The 16,117-nt window shown below is 34.7% G+C and overlaps 1 protein-coding gene across 21 annotated transcripts in view; it reads right to left on the bottom strand.

Annotated features, from left to right (window-relative positions):
* Window positions 1-481: 481 nt before the first annotated feature.
* The window catches only part of LOC116216438 (uncharacterized), a 48,274-nt gene continuing 32,638 nt past the window's right edge, over window positions 482-16,117 (bottom strand). For 16 of the 21 annotated variants that reach the window (XR_014882343.1, XR_014882342.1, XR_014882341.1 and 13 more), the window contains 2 exons: window positions 12,240-12,294; window positions 6,406-6,816 (listed from right to left, as the gene is read on the bottom strand). Coding sequence is in view for 3 of the 21 variants with exons in the window: in XM_085220409.1 (XP_085076535.1) it covers window positions 12,247-12,294 (48 nt within the window). In the remaining 18 variants the exon portion in view is untranslated. Of the gene's footprint in view, window positions 3,249-6,405; window positions 6,817-12,164; window positions 15,547-16,117 lie in introns of those variants that run through there. The other 5 variants (XM_085220402.1, XM_085220420.1, XM_085220405.1 and 2 more) reach the window with 5 other exon arrangements.

Below are 16,117 nucleotides of genomic sequence, written 5' to 3'. Positions count from 1 at the left end.
ATTGTAAATAGTATCTTCTACCCATAGTGAAACAAACTTCACTGCATGGAAAAAAGCATCTTGACAATGTTTCCCTTGGAAAAAAAAACAACAGGCTAACTATTTGTCAAAAAATAAATGAAAAACTCACAGAAATATATTACTTTAAGTAGTAAAACAAATATGCCAGTTAAAAATTGAAACCATAGGTATCTAGTCATACAATTCAAAATGTTGAGAAGCTAAGATCTTAGTCAATAAAACTTTTTAAATCTCTCAGGATTTTTGATTTTTTTTTTTAATTATTTAACAATATGGAACTGTATCTGAAGATCTTCAGTAAAATAATGATTATCATAAGGAAAAGTAATCATTGTGCATATTTAATTAGATGTTTTTCTACCGTCTATGAAAAACAGCAGGCAGAATTCTGTACACAAAGAGTTGTATTTCTTATGAAATAGAATATAGCTGGTTTTTGTGTGTGTTTGTAGTTGCAAACAAGAAATCCTCTGGAGAAAATGCATTTTATGAGCCTATAAATAATTAGAAAGAAACGAATAACATCTTAGTCACAGCCTCACAGCCAGTATAAACCATTCTTCCAAACATTGAATTCGCATGTGTCAGGTAGCAACCAAATTGCATTTCAACACCTGAGATAGAAAATCTTAAAGCAAGGATTTATTACAGTGGTACCAGACAACTCTACTCAGTGCTGCATTCACATGATCAATGTTTCATGCTATAATTACCTTGAAAACTAAATGAAAAAGATATCCTACTTGTATATGTGACAAAACTTCAATCCATGCTTCTTCATTTAAAGAGCAGTATTCTTCCAAGGCTGATGAAGAAGAGAGACTGAGAGAATAAGCTTCTGGCTTTTGGTCTACTTGAATTTCTTGAGATTTGAATGGTTACTTTACCAAAGTTATAGCATATGCAGCAATCCTAGGCTGTACTGTGTTGAGAATATTTTGTTTTTCAAGTCTTCAGAAAGGAAAAAAAAGTTAAAAGGAATTCTTGAAATCAGGCTACTGCATTAAGTACTGTTGCCTTTGGGTATCTTTCCCTTGCCTGTAAACTCCTCCTAGAGTTTTATTTCCCTGGGTTTTTCTCCAGTATATAGATTATGTTCTTCTTCAAACAGTTGTTCTGTTTCGCTTGTAGCAAATGGCTGAGTAATGTCTTACTATATGATCTGAAGGCTGTTAGAATCAAGAATGAATAAAGACAAAGAATGGACATTATAGGAAGGCAAATCTCCCATGTGAGATTTGGAACAAAGTAAAATAAATAAATAAATCTACACACAGAAAAAAAAGAGTGCTGCTTGACTTTAACCCAATCTAAAAGCAGTCTTGTCTTTATAGATACCAATTCAGACTCCACTGAATTTCTGATAAAACAGCACAGTGTAGGAGGACTGTTATCAAGGGACAGGATACAGTTGCCCAGTTATCAGAATTGATATTGTGCTTCCTGAGCCTTGGCAAAAATTAGGGCTGGTGAAGGTGAAATATATCATTCTATTTTGGAATCAATATGATTAACAAATATAATAATAATAATAATAACAACAACCAAGACAACAGCAAATAGCTTTTAAATCCCTACCATGTTAATACAGCATTACAAAATCACATCTTGCATGAAATTTGGTGATGTCTGTGGTACTTAAAACATTTCAACACCCATATTACACATATTCAGCTAAATAGCTAGTTGCACTGCTCAAATCAAAATAAGAACACTTTTTTCTATTATATTGATGTGCTACTATGATATATATTATCTAAATTATATAGAAAAAAAAAAAAAATACATGGTACCTCATAAAGGTCTGAGAAGTAGAATGGAATTCACCTGTCAAACCAGGGTATTTTTCTTAAACGAAAAGGCTCTTGAGCTATCTCTTGTGTACAATCAATGAATATTAAGATGCTATAGTTATGAGATATATCAGAGAGCTTGGCTTGATAGTTACTACACCAAAACAGAAAAGATAGGACACTTATCCATATCCTAGGCTCACTTATAAAACTCCAGCAGAGTGAATCTCCGGAAGAGATCCTTCCCCGCTGGTAACCAGCTCTTAAATGGGCCTAGGAGAGATGGAGCCAGGCTCCACCCCTTTCGGCAGCACAGGTGAATTTTCTTCACCTGTGCTCCCGTGGCTGACTCATTGCTCGCCTCAGGTGGTCAATCAGAGGTTCAGGCCGTGATGCAGCAGTTCCCATACACTCTTGTTTTGGCTTAACACCTTCCTGTGTAGAAACTGAAGAGTAAATGCTGATTAAAGGTGACAGAGATTTTTCACTTCATTGTTTCCTTAGCAAGAAATTATCTGAGTTAACAGGTTCAGTCCCATGCTGACTGTCATGCCCAAGATGAAACAGATGATCATTTCTAAAAATCAATAGAAGTAGAAATGTGGGCATTGACTAGACTAATACCGCAGACTTCGCTTGCAGTTCCTTTGGTATTTCCAGTCGATTTATTATCAGGTAATTACACAGTATTCTCTGCAGTTCTCCAGAGCAATGTGGCCAAATCTCATCAATCAAACTGTCAATGCATTTTTTGAAAGTCTAGATATTATTCATATGTTTGTCCTTCATAGTATAGTAACTATAACATTCACTGTATTCAATTTAAGGATTGTAATTAGGATGACTTCTTTCAAGATATTTGCTTTATGCCAGTAGTTATTCAAAACATAATAACAATTTTTAACTGTGGAAAGAATATAGATAAAACAATGCATTTTAAGGAATGATTCCTTTGAGCATCATCCATTTTGTTAGCTTCTAATGAAAGAACACCGAGATAGATGGAACTGTTTTGTGTGGACTTACATAGGTTGATTAAAGTAATATTTTAAAATATATCAACTATGAATGAGTCAAAATAGCATTTCTCATTGAAACAATCACAGTAGGAACTTTTATATTTCATTTCTTTTTCTGAATGAGTATGTATAATTAAAGTTGGAGCCAACTTTTGATTGCATATTCTGTTTATGGTTTTTTTTTGAGAAAATGGATCTGGTAGTTTAAACAAAATACCAAACAAATTAAATGACTTCGTGGTTGCAATTAAGTCACTTTCCAAAAAGAGAAGGCTCATACCAACCCTTTATCAGTCTGTATAGCAGAGTCAGTATTTCTCTTTATGTAAGCTTTATGCAAGGCATCCTTTTCAAAGAAGTCCTGCCTGCAGGCTTGATGGGTGTTGTCACAGTGGAGTCACATCTACTTCCGCTACTTCTGACGCAAGTATGGAAACCATGAAACAGAAACAAGATTGTAGCAATGCTGAGAAGCATACCAAAACTACTGTTTTTTTCGTAAACACATATTTCAGATGGAAAAGAAAACAAAAACAAAAACAAAACAAAAACAAACAAACAAAAAAAAAACTAAGAATTTTCTATCCTAAAATTGATCTCGTTAATTTATGAGCTCAGGGATCTGTTTCCACCAGAATTAAATTCCTCCTATTTAATATCTTCTCAATGTTCCTCTTCTGATTCTTTGAGTAAAATATTTGACATCAAGGAAATACTGCTTTTAGCTCTTAATTCTATCTTATGGAAAATGTGTATGTTTCTAAATCAGGTGCTAAAGAAAACCTTAGTGGAAGGCCAAGAACAGTCAGTCTGCCCAGAAGAATGATATATAATATATTTCTCAAAGTAAAAAGCAACCCCATTTTTTACTGTGTTTTGTGAATCCTCAGCCTATTCTTTTGCATACATTGCATCAGTCCATAGGTCAATTAATAAATGTAAAATTTAATATCATGTAATTTTAAGTTTAGAACAACCTGCTTAAAAGAATTAAAGAGTTATAAAGCTATAGTGTTCACAACAAAAACTATGTTAGTTACATGCCTTGGCCTGTGTCAACATTTTTGAAATTTGGTAAAATATATAGGCTCCCAGTCTGTGTTTCAAAGACCATTGTAATTATTAGCTTGTAGAATATTCTGTCTACCACTAAATTTTTAAGGCAAATGATTGTTCAGGTACTTGTAGACTCACAGAACAATTGAAGATATGAAAAACAGGTATCTGCATCTGCAAACAGTCAGCCACTCATAATAAAACTTGAGTAATGAGTATCTGTGTCTATGGGAATCAGCTTACTGGTAAGTATTGAAAACATTGGTAGTGACAGTCATCATAAATCAGGAAATTAAATAGCTCATTAGAGCTGTGCAGTAGAGTGACATTAGTAAAGAATGACGTGAGAGGATTCCCATGCTACAAAGAGTGCCAGAGAAAATGCAACATGATCCAGTCATAGAAATGAGATAAGCTATTTTAAAGCAAGCAAAGGAGAAATCATCAGCATCTGCCAACTTTGGGAGTGATTATTGACAGGGGCAGGGAAAAATGGGATGCCAAAGACTCACTGATGACTGTATGAGCGTATACCTGCCAAGAGTTGGGAAATTGACATGTCATTTAAAGAAACAGGAGAAAAGATGTCAGGACTGAAAGCTGTCAGCGCTCAAGGAAGCATTTGAGAAGCTATTCATTCCTGTCTTTCTAAAGATAATCTAATTGCACAAAGAACTGTGAAAGACTTTTTTTTCCAAAGAACTTTTGTCAATTGTAACACAGTGAATCTACATGTGAATTATTCACCGTATTTGTTTTAGTCATTATTATGTTTGATTTCAGGATCACTGAGCTGTCTCTTTTTAATCACTCTCTAGTTCATTTTGTGCTTAGCCATAAGAAAGAAAAAAAAAATCAAAAAAATCAAAACCAAACAAAAAAAACTAAACCTTGTAGAATTTCCAAGATAAGGTATTTTTAAAAATTACAAATTTATGAAAGTAATAAAAAAACAAATAACATAAGTAACTGTCATTAGTATTCAGATATTTAGATGAAAAAGAACTATATTTCACAGACTTGTGAAAAATGTAGAGATGACTTTCAGAAATTAATTTAAGGCTTATGAGTTGCAAAAGGTTTTTCTTTGCAAGATTTGGAATTGGTTCTTTAGGTAGTAAAAGACTTAATAATGCTTGATAACCTTCAATGATCACTCCATGAAATGTCCCTTATGAACATTTAAACCTCTATTTTGTGTTCAGTGTAGTATTTCTAGCTTTCTGTTCCATGTTGATCTAAAAAGAGGCAATTTCTTGAAGAGGTGTAGATTAGTATTTCCAAATTAAGTAACTTCAACTTTCTTTCAGATGCGAAGATAGTGCAGTTTTCTCAGAACAATAAGGAACTGAACAGCTGGCACTGATTAAATGTAAAACCTGAGGTATATTTTTATTCTTGAGTTTTAGATTTTGGAGAAAAATCAACACTTTAAAGGACTGGACATCAACAACTTGTACAATAAAATATGAAATGCTGCAAAAATATATTTACGAATCACTGAAAGTCTTGGAAATTGATTCAATATAGGGCACTCTTAATTAAATTTCTTTCAGGGGAAACAGAGCTCTTTTCACTATTGTTCTGAAAATACAGTATATTATTATTCAAAAATTGGCTGTCACAATAAATCCTTGTATAGTTTTTCAATCTTGAGTTTAATTATGCTCCTCAGTTAATAATGAAATTTCACAAGTTATGCTGTGATATTCATCCAATATCATTTATGAAAAATATTGTGCAAAATGATACTTTCAGTTTATTTTTATATGCTTAGATTTCTGTAATAGATTAAAAATGTTAATATGCTTATATGTCAGATCTTGAAAATACTCCTGACTATTGTTAGGATTATATATGACAGTGATCATAGAATCATAGAATGGCCTGTTTTGAAAAGGACAACAATGATCACCTACTTTCAACCCCCTGCTATGTGCAAGGTTGTCAACCACCACACCAGGCTGTCCAAAGCCACGTTCAGCCTGGCCTTGAATGCCTCCAGGGATGGGGCATCCACAGCCTCCTTGGGCAACCTGTTCCAGTGCATCACCACCCTCTGTGTGAAAAACCTCATCCTAATATCTAACCTAAATCTCCCCGTCTCAGTTTAAAACCATTCCCCCTTGTCTATCACTATCCACCCTCATAAACAACCATTCCCTCTCCTGTTTATATGCTTCCTTTAATACTGGAAGGCCACAGTAAGGTGCCTCCAGACCCTTCTCTTCTCCAAGCTAAACAAGTCCAGTTCCCTCAACCTTTCCTCGTAGGAGAGGTGCTCCAGCCCTCTGATCATCTTAGTGGCCCTCCTTTGGATCCACTCCAAGAGCTCTGTGTCTTTCTTGTACCGGGGAACCCAGGTCTGGATGCAGTAATCCAGATGGGACTTCACGAGAGATCATATTTGTTTAACTGGACTACCCATGGAGTTCATCACGTGTCAGATATCATTTTCTGAATTTAGTGTAATGAAACATGCATGACTGTAAAGCAGTATACAAATTTATCCTGAATTTGAGAGATTCTGCTCACCTTCATAATTAATAACAAAAGATTTTTTCTCCATTATTTGCCATGATTTCAGTGTGAGAGACTTTATTTATAGTAAAAATAGAAAGACATACCTCAGCAACTATAGCAGATTTTCTATTAGGTGTAAGATAAGGTCACATTCTGGCAATCTGACATCAGTACTGAGAAAAGTTCTTAGAGTTCATGTGTACGTTGCCTCAAAATTACAGTCCATGCAGTATTTTTGTGGACTGAACTTCTATTTGTCCATTTTTAGAAATTTCCAAAATGGCTATTCTTCATAGGCACGTGGTGTTCCTTTCCAAATGACAGGTGGTATTCATGTTGAAATGCTGAAAATACTATTTGGCTTATCATTCCAAATAAAAAGTTAAAAAATCCTGGAATAGGACCTGTGGGGAAGGATACCAATGTGAAGAGTTTAAGGATATTTTATGTGGTTTCCTGCAAAACGCTATGCATGACATTAAGCTTAAGCTTGAAATATCCGTGCATCACCAACAACACTGTAAATTGATGCAAATTGTAAGCCATCTGAGAAGAACAGTAAAGTTCCAAACATTAGGTCTTTTATGGCTTTTTTTTTTTTAGTACTTGTTTTATTATTCATATGCACTACTGTAAAACAAATTTAATTTAAAAAGACAAAGCAATAAGCATGACTTTTAACCAACTGAGACATTGCAGAATGTATCATTTCACCATTTATCCAGCACTGCATGCTTGGTCACTAAAAAGAAGTTTCCCAGAAGTATTACCTTCTTCATTTGGCTGGCTAGCTAGCAGATTTTATAACATCTTCATTATTCAGCTGTAATCTTTGCCCATAATTATACACCAGCAATGCTTAACAATTGACATGCATTTCTGTCTGATGTTTATGAGGTTTGGTTGTTTCTATGTAGCATTTTACTGGATTTTGTACTGGATGTACAGATAGCTGAAATCATTTCTCCGATTAACTCTTATATTTTAAATAGAATTTGTGAGTGAAAGAAAAACATCAGAGTCCAATACTTTCTGACCAGGTACTTTTAGACATTCCAAATATGGACGATGTAATATTTAATATTGTAGTTATTTATTAGAAAATGATTAATATTACACAATATATTAATTTAGAAAATCAATATTTACAATGTATACAGCAGTGTACTGCAAGTACTGTACAAGCAGAATGTAGCAATCACAGGGTGTGGTTAGAACACAGTACAAATACAATTCCCAGTATCATTTTCTATAAATTTACCATCAAAAAGCTGAGTAGGAAAGAATATGTAGGTTGAAATGAACTCAGGCCTGTTGCTATCTTTATCTATTGTTTAGGATTTATTTCCCATTTTGGGCTGAGCTACATATTCACTGCTCTTCCTGCTCTTTTGACTAACACAGAGAGACATTAACAATCTTTTAATGAGCTCTTCAAGAAACATGATTACCACTGGTTGATACAACCCACTGTTGATAGCTGCTTATCTAAATCTAAGGCCACCACTGTGTCCTCTTTGTATTGAGATAAAGTCAATATCAGATGCTGGGACCTTAACCCAACTAGAATCCTTCCTTGTGTTCGGATACAATTTCTCTTAACAGAACCAGTGATCTTTGTGATAAAAATACTGAGTAAGAAAATGACACTGGAAAATCTCAATTCCTTTTCACAGTTCCTCTGTCTTGGTTCTTCAAACAAACAAACAAACAAAACGAAAAACAAACAAACAAAAAAAGCATTCAGCACCTCCCAGGTGAAATGGGTAATGTTGGTGAACTACACAATAAATTTTATATTCAATATCTTGCTGTTTACAAAGCATTGTTGAACAAATTCATATGTACACAACTTTGGTATTTTCTTTATCAATTCATCTTGCAAAGAGAGCAATCCAACCAAGGCAGTCAAGCGTTGGCAATTAACTGCTTACAAACATTTCCACCATAATCATATCGCGCCCCACTGTTCAACTGTAATTGTTAAACTGTTCTTGTATCTTCCAAACTAATTTATTTCAGAATTTATGATCTCATTTCAAGATGGTACAAGAACATTTCCTTCAGCATTATTTCATCACCTGTGAATTTTAGTAAAATTTTCTTCATACACAAGTACACAAGGACTTCTGTTTGTGTGATACTTACAGGAATGTAATACTTTTTCCTTCTGTATGCATTCATAGGTGAAAAGAACTTCTGCATGTTTGTGAAAACAAACAATAGCAATAACTCCTGCTTTTTCTACAGCTTTCACAGTTATATATTTGAATATCAAATATTTATCTCCTCAATCGGTAAACCAGCAGCAATAAGTTATTTATGTAGTCTGCACCATGTCTTGTATTGGTAAATGGTTTTTAACCTTTTAAACTAAGAGATATTGGTCTGTTATACCTGATGAATCTTAATTTAGTTGGTATCCTTGAGAAGAAACGTAACTTTCAAGTGGACAGAGTGAAAAGTTCTATGGAAGAGTTAAATGATTTTTGCTTTTCTTTAATTTTGCATTACAAACCTTTAATAAGGTAAGGTTCTTCATTCATGGAGGATGATGTAAGCAAGGAAACCTTCCAGTGCTCTGAATGTATTCTCTTGTGAAAAAAAATGTCACAGCTGTGCAAGCTATTTTAGCAAAATTCTAACTACTTAAAAAAAGGCAAAGAGAAAAAAGTAGGAAGCAGTTGTGGAGGTCAGAATTCAAAAAGACATTTTCTTGACTATTTTGTTCCTGCTGTTGTTGCTACTGCAGAATGCTAATTTGTACTTTCAAAAAGGGAATTTATTTTTTTCAATTATTTGGAGAGCCTGTTGAGCTTCTTATTGATCCAAGCCTGTAATTTTAGGACAGAGGTTGAAATAAAAAATGAGCTCAATGAGCTGTTTCAAAAAATGTGAACTGATATGAAGAAGCCACAATTAATTTAGCTGAACCAAACCAAAGTATCATGAATGTAAGTATTCTAGTTTATAGTCCTGCATTATTTACTAGCTAAAAGACAGCAAATTTCAGCTCTCAACTACATGGTTGCATTATAGGCTGCAGAATGGGTGGAATGGCTATCTTTCACCTGCCATGGTTGGTAGTTCAGCATATTAACATAGCATTAAAAATTGAGTTCCATCTAACATTCTAGGAGGCAATTTGCAGCTTCTCAATGTGGATGTTTTGCCTCTTCCTCTAACATGGATAGCAGTGCACTGCAGAGGGTGGGCAGGTGGAGAAATTTTGCTTAGAGAACACTCAAAAGGATTGCCTGAGCTTGGTACTGAAAGCCCTTAGTGCAGGACTGTTGTCATTTGCATTATCACATCATTAGGACATGTAAGAAAACTTTATTGTCCTAACAACCAACCTACTCATTTAGAGTGGAAAACAGCCAAGGAAATGGTCAAGAATGGTGTTGGTGCCTTTGCTGAGCAAGCAGCAAGTTTTCTCTGTATGTAGATCAGTCTTCATTTTGAAGACAACAGTGTGTTCTCATGTTTAATGATGCATAAAATGTAGTGTAATCCCACTGAACTGAAATAGAAGTGATCAACAAATATTTAAATATATTGGAATTACTAACTACATTTAGAGCAAGATAAGTGTCAAGAATTAAAGATAGTATGTAGATGAGCACCACTTTCTTTCTTGTTCCTCTTTTTGCATAGCTCGTATGGTGTAATAAAAAAATAAAAAATAAAAAACAAAAAAGCCTACTTAACTTTCCACTAGTGATTTAAAATGTATTCTTTAACTTAGGAAAAAGTTTCCATTTTAATGTGTGCTTTTTTTTTTTTCTATTTTTCAATTCCAATCTGACATTTTAAAGAGTTTAATGGGAAAAATGCTTACAGTCTGATAGCATCTAACACTGAAGATGTCCATAATGTCTGTAGTGTATGACAGTTAAAATTAGGTTTCTTGGAGATTTCCTAGTAAAACACATTGACCTAAAATTTGGTTTTAAATTTACATTTTAAATATGCTCATATTCTCCTGCAAAAAAAGTATTCAGCCTTGAAAATTAATTAGCACAATTATTAACCAATTAAAAAGTGAGCCACACACAATAATCCAACCTTGCTCGATAAACATGCTAAATCACAGAATAATAGAATGATTTGGGTTGGAAGAGACCATAAAGACCATCCAGTTCCAAATCCCTGCTGTGGACAGGGACATTTCCCCTAGATTGGGCTGCTCAGAGTCCCATTCAACAGATCCTGCACTTCTGATAACATGTTTACTAAGATGAATTCATGCATCTCATGATTTGATTCTGTTGAGTTAGTTATAGATTGACAACTAAAAACAGTGCATTTAAATGTGTATTTTTTTAAAGTAAACATTCATGTAAATTAATATTCCCACTGGATGCAGTTTCATAAAGCATGCATACATAAATACTGAGAGATGTTTATATAGAAAAGATAGTTGGCCTCTTGGCAGACTGTAAGTACAGATTTAATGTTATGGCATTCTTAGTTTAATTTCTCATTCCAAACTATGTCAGCGTAGCCTCTAAGTGAAGAATAAGCTTTGGCCTTTGCAAAAGGTTTTTCTGAGTTTGTTGGATCTAAGACATGCAGTTTATCAGCAGCTGCTGGGAAAAATGTTATGTTTTGATTATACTTTTTTTGCTTGAGGAGCACAGAGGCCTCCCGGACTCCTACTCACAGAAAGGTTTTCAAGTTAATTGAAAAGTATTGTCAAAATATTTGGGATTTTGATCACTCAGAGTGAAGGGAAGTACTGTCTTTAACAAAGACTTTGTAGTGCTTATGCATGGTGTGTTCTAAGTGCCATCTCAGACACCAGATGAAAAGTAATTGGACAGATAAATCAAAGGAATTCCTTGGAAGCACTGCAGCTGTTACAAGAAGCATTACCTGCCACACTTTGGCAGTGCATCTCTGGAGTAATGCCTTTTGGGGTTTCAGTTCAGCAAATTGACAAGTAGTCAAATGACCTTGATGACATTATTTTCTCCGGGCATGTCCTTAGGTTGCTAGTGAAGTTACTCGTGAGGTTCAAAAACTTCATTGATCTTCATCAATCTGAAAACGTCATCTATTCTTTAGCTTTCTAGGGAGCATAGGGTCTGATGCCATATGATTTCTGAGACCTATTTTTTATGTGTGATGAATGACAATGAGCAAATCACCTAATCTGTGAACTGTGGATGCACAGCGTACCTATGTCTAAAGTTGTCTATGAGAAAATACACTTTTTTGTCCCTTATAGGATTAGATATTACAGTTAGGTGAAAAGTGCTTTTGTAAAATTGACCTAGAATGTGAGACCTGTGAGAACTCTTAATCACTTTCTGGAGGTGTATATTCTTTTTTTCTCTCTTACTTTACTTATGAAATGTGAGCATGATATAGGATATTGTATTTAAAAATATATATTTAAAAAAAAATACATATTCAAATTTTAGGGCTACCCTTTCTATTCTCCAAACTCAGTAATATGTGCAAAAATTAGCTTTACTAAATCATAATTTTCTCAACTGTGATCAAAACAATTTTTATTTGTATAGGTATATTTAATTCATGTGTGATTCTTCTATAAATATAAATTTGTCTTTTTTAAACTTCCTTGAGCTTTTTATGGGTACACAGAGCTCAGTAATGCTCCAGCTGTGTGATTATAGCTCACTAAATCAAATCCATAAAAAGGCAACCTGAACAGTCTATGTGACAACAAACAATGTAGCTACTGTTTTACATTTTGTTTTATTTTGATTTGTGAGGCATATATGAATATTGTTTTTATTTTTCCTTTATTTTCATCAACAGAAGTATTTATTTATCACATGAAATTTTAAGTGCCTACCGTACAGTTAACTTTCCTCATTCTTCCCATCCTGGTGCAGTGAATGCAGTGAAACCTAAGTGAAAAATAATGTTAGTTTAAGAAGTCTTATTAGCGAGCTTGCTATCTTCTACATCTATTTAAACAACTAGTAATACTGATGTGCAATTCTGGAGGCATTGTAGGATTGTCCAAAAAAAAAAAAAAAAGTGTTTAAATGTATCTAAACTACAAACATAACTACAATGATTGCAGGTGGAATACATTATCCCAAGTAAAAGAGTGCGTGTGGATTATGTACATGATAACAGAAATATCCATATACTGTAGAGAGAATGAAATATTTTCACATATATATGTTTCTGGATAGTTCTAAAATCTCGCAAATTGGCATGGAAAGCAGAGTTGGTTAAAAGGCTTTGCTGTCTCCTCCCAAACCATTGTAGGTGTCATCCAGTATCCATGTTTTATTTGAACTTCTGACAGTTGCAATACAGAGTCTGGATCACAGCTGTTATGTTTCTACAGGAAAAAAGATTGCCTTCTGGCTGGCTTATACACTATACTGAAGGCAACAAACAATGTGCTGTGACACAGATTGATAGAGAACATTTTATTGTGCTCACCAATGGTCCTACAGTGCAGAAAGCTTTGCACAGCACAGAAGGATTTATGTAACAATGGGCTTTGACATACTGCATTGTGTATCTGTAGTTGCTCTTATTTATAATAAAATAAAACTATTATTTTTTTAAAAAGGAACCTTCAAATAGAGGTGATATTTCTTATTTTGTGTGGTTATTCACAGCACCTAAGGCAATTAAAGATGCACTTTCTTGCTTTTATTAAATTGAAAAGAAGTGTTGTCAAGCAAAAATATGTATCATCCCCTTATCGTCACTTTTACAGATGCCTTGTTAACAAGTAGCTTTTAGATTTTGCCAGCAATGTAGTCTCCATAGAATGCTTTTCAGAGTTCACAAGGAAGAAATGTAGAAAAACAAAGCCTTATATACTATTTCTGTAAGGATTCTTCCATGTGCACAAAAAAAACAAACCCAAAAAACTAAAGAAAATGAGAGAAGATAACCTGAGATGTAACAGTTTAGATCTATTTGATTGTAAGCTCATAAAATGCAAACAAGCATTTGAGCTAAATGTTAAACAGAGTTAATATGTCATTAAGACTGCATAATGAACAAGATGCATGTAATTCAAATGAATTTTACTGTATCTGCAAATTGCAATTCATGATATTTATTTTCAGAATATTTATAAGCTCTAAACAAATGGTACTTGAACCAGGCAGACAATGATCGTATGTACGGGTATGAAATTGAGTATATGTGATATATGATACACTGCAGTCCTTATGTAGTTGTCTAAAGTCTATCACGTCACTCTTTAATCAACAAGGCTTAAGTTATTTCAGTTCCTGAATAAATGAAGCCTAAGTGCCATTGTAATGTTGAGCTTATTAAAAAAGGTTATATGATCATCACAGTCCTTAACACTTTTATGGAAGCTCAAGTTGCCGAACAGGATTGATTGCCTGTTGCCAGTGGAAAATGACAAGCAAGGCCAATTTCAAATCATTTAAGAAAACTGTCACAATCAAAGAAAGGAGATGTTTACGCAACATTTACAGACATGAAACAGTGGATGTGAGCACAGTGAGGTGGTGGGTGGTGCATTTCTGAAGCGGAGACAGTGATGGAGGGTCTGCTCCACTAGTGTAGATTTTTATGAGGGAACCATGCAGGCTCTTTTTTAACACTGGTGAAAATACATAGCTAATGGTAATGACTACATTGAAAATTAGGGTTTTGTAGCTGAGAATTCTATCAAATAATGTTATTGTGCTCTTTGCATCTGTCATAGTTTCCATAGAAATAGGAAGCATTTCTTTTGGAGTGACCTATGTACATCTGTAATGAAATCTTGGAATACAGTTCAGTCTTCATCAGTGTATTGTCTCTTTTCTACGTCCTTCAGAGAAAAAGTTGCTGTATACAGAGAAGGAAATTCCTCATCTGAAAGAAGCATTTAAACCTTTGGCTATGCTGGAAAGGACACTTCAAAAGGATGTCTTATTTTTCAAATATTTGAAATCTTATTTTATAATGACAGAAAAACAAAACAAAACAGCACAACAAACAACAACAACAACAAAACAACCAACCAAACAAAACTAAAGCAAACAAATAAAAACCCCAAAATTTTAGGAGTGCTTTAAAATTTCTCTAGAAATTCAATGCTACAAGAAATTTAGAGTCTAGAGAATATGATCTCTCTCCAGAAGAATGGTAGCAACTCAAGATAGCTTCAGTAAATTGACTTTGAATCACAGATACCAGTATTTGGCTCTAGAACAACAGCTGAGACACTGATGGAGAAAAGTTCCACATCATTGTCTACATTTAGAAATCACAACTAGATCAATCACTTATAGAAACAGCAGTCTCAGTTTGATAAAATGTACTAATACGTTGCAAGATCTACTACTACATATGTATGTACGTATGTGTAGATGTGTACAGTATTCTCTTCTGCTTTACAGTTTATCCAGAGAAGATATGGAGTTACGTTTGTGAGAGGAGAACACTAAGGAAGAAATTATTATCTTTGAGTCAGAATCCATCTCCAAGAGCCTGCTTTGGCTGCTCTCATTTCACATTACATTCCTCAATCACTCGATTAGCTTTAGCTGAATCTATTGGCAGTTCTTGTGTGAGCTTCTTTTGTTCTTGCTCTGTAGTTCTCATCTGAGTCAAATATTCATGATCAGCTTTTATTGTGGTAGAGAATACATGTAAACACTGAAAGAAAATAAATAGAAGATCTATACAAGACTTGTCTATCTGTGGTTCCTTAAAAAAAGGCCTTGTTCATCAACTGATTGCAGAGGTATGCCTGTAACTTTTTTTTCTATTATGCTATACTGTAGAAAATGCTGACATTTTAACTGAGTCTCTTAAAAGCTTTTGATTTCTTTTTTGTTTTCTTGTATATTTTATCTAGCACTGTGCCCTACTCAGCCAGCTTTGTATTTCATTTCATTTATTTGCTTTAACTTTGGTGTTGTTTTCTTGCTGTTTCCTTTTGTTGAAGAGAAAACAAAGCTGATTTTTATTCTCCCGAATTCTCATGCTGTGTTTTTTGTGCTGCCACTGAGTTAGAATTTGAAGGAGAAGATAAAGAGATATCACTGATGAGATCATTCTTTTGCACCATTGTCTCAAAGCTTGTTGAGGACACAGATGGACAAGTCCAGGCAAGTCCTGGTCGAAGAAAATCTTTTGTCTGAAGATTTGCAGGCCAGGGGCACCTAGAGAGAGAGAAGCCGCAACTTAATGGTCATGAAGCAGTCTTCTGTGTGGGCTTATCTAGAAGAAGATGGCCATCTCAGGGGGTACAGCACATGGCTCTTACCCAGGCGCCCAGGAATGCCACATTGGCAGAAGGATAAAAAAAGAGACTAACAAACATGAGGATAGGTTTCTGACAATAGATTCCTCATGTGATGCCTGTGTGCTGAAGAAGAAGAGGTCTCTGACATCAGAAGCCTCACGAGCTGATGCTTGGATGTTGATGGACTCTCCTGAGCCTGATACCTGAGACCTGCTGCTTCCTCCTGGACCTGCTTGCTGCCCAAGGCTGGTCACTCTGTTCTCCCCCTGCGCTTTTGCCTTGGACCATCGGAACGGCATGCAGCAGGATGCTGCTGGATCCTGGTAGTGACTGACCCCACTTTACGCAATTCTTACTCCTTTCCTATCTTTTCTATTGCCTGCTTTCCCTACCCCATCACTCTAATTCATAATAGTCTCTGGCCTCCCCTTCCCCATCTCCCTGATTAGGATGTGTAATAAACTGGTCGGACTAACATTTGAACTGTT

This window comes from Meleagris gallopavo, chromosome 3 (assembly GCF_905368555.1).
Source record: "Meleagris gallopavo chromosome 3, MGAL_WU_HG_1.1, whole genome shotgun sequence".
NCBI lineage: Eukaryota > Metazoa > Chordata > Aves > Galliformes > Phasianidae > Meleagris > Meleagris gallopavo.
This window is presented reverse-complemented; position numbering and strand designations above follow the sequence as displayed.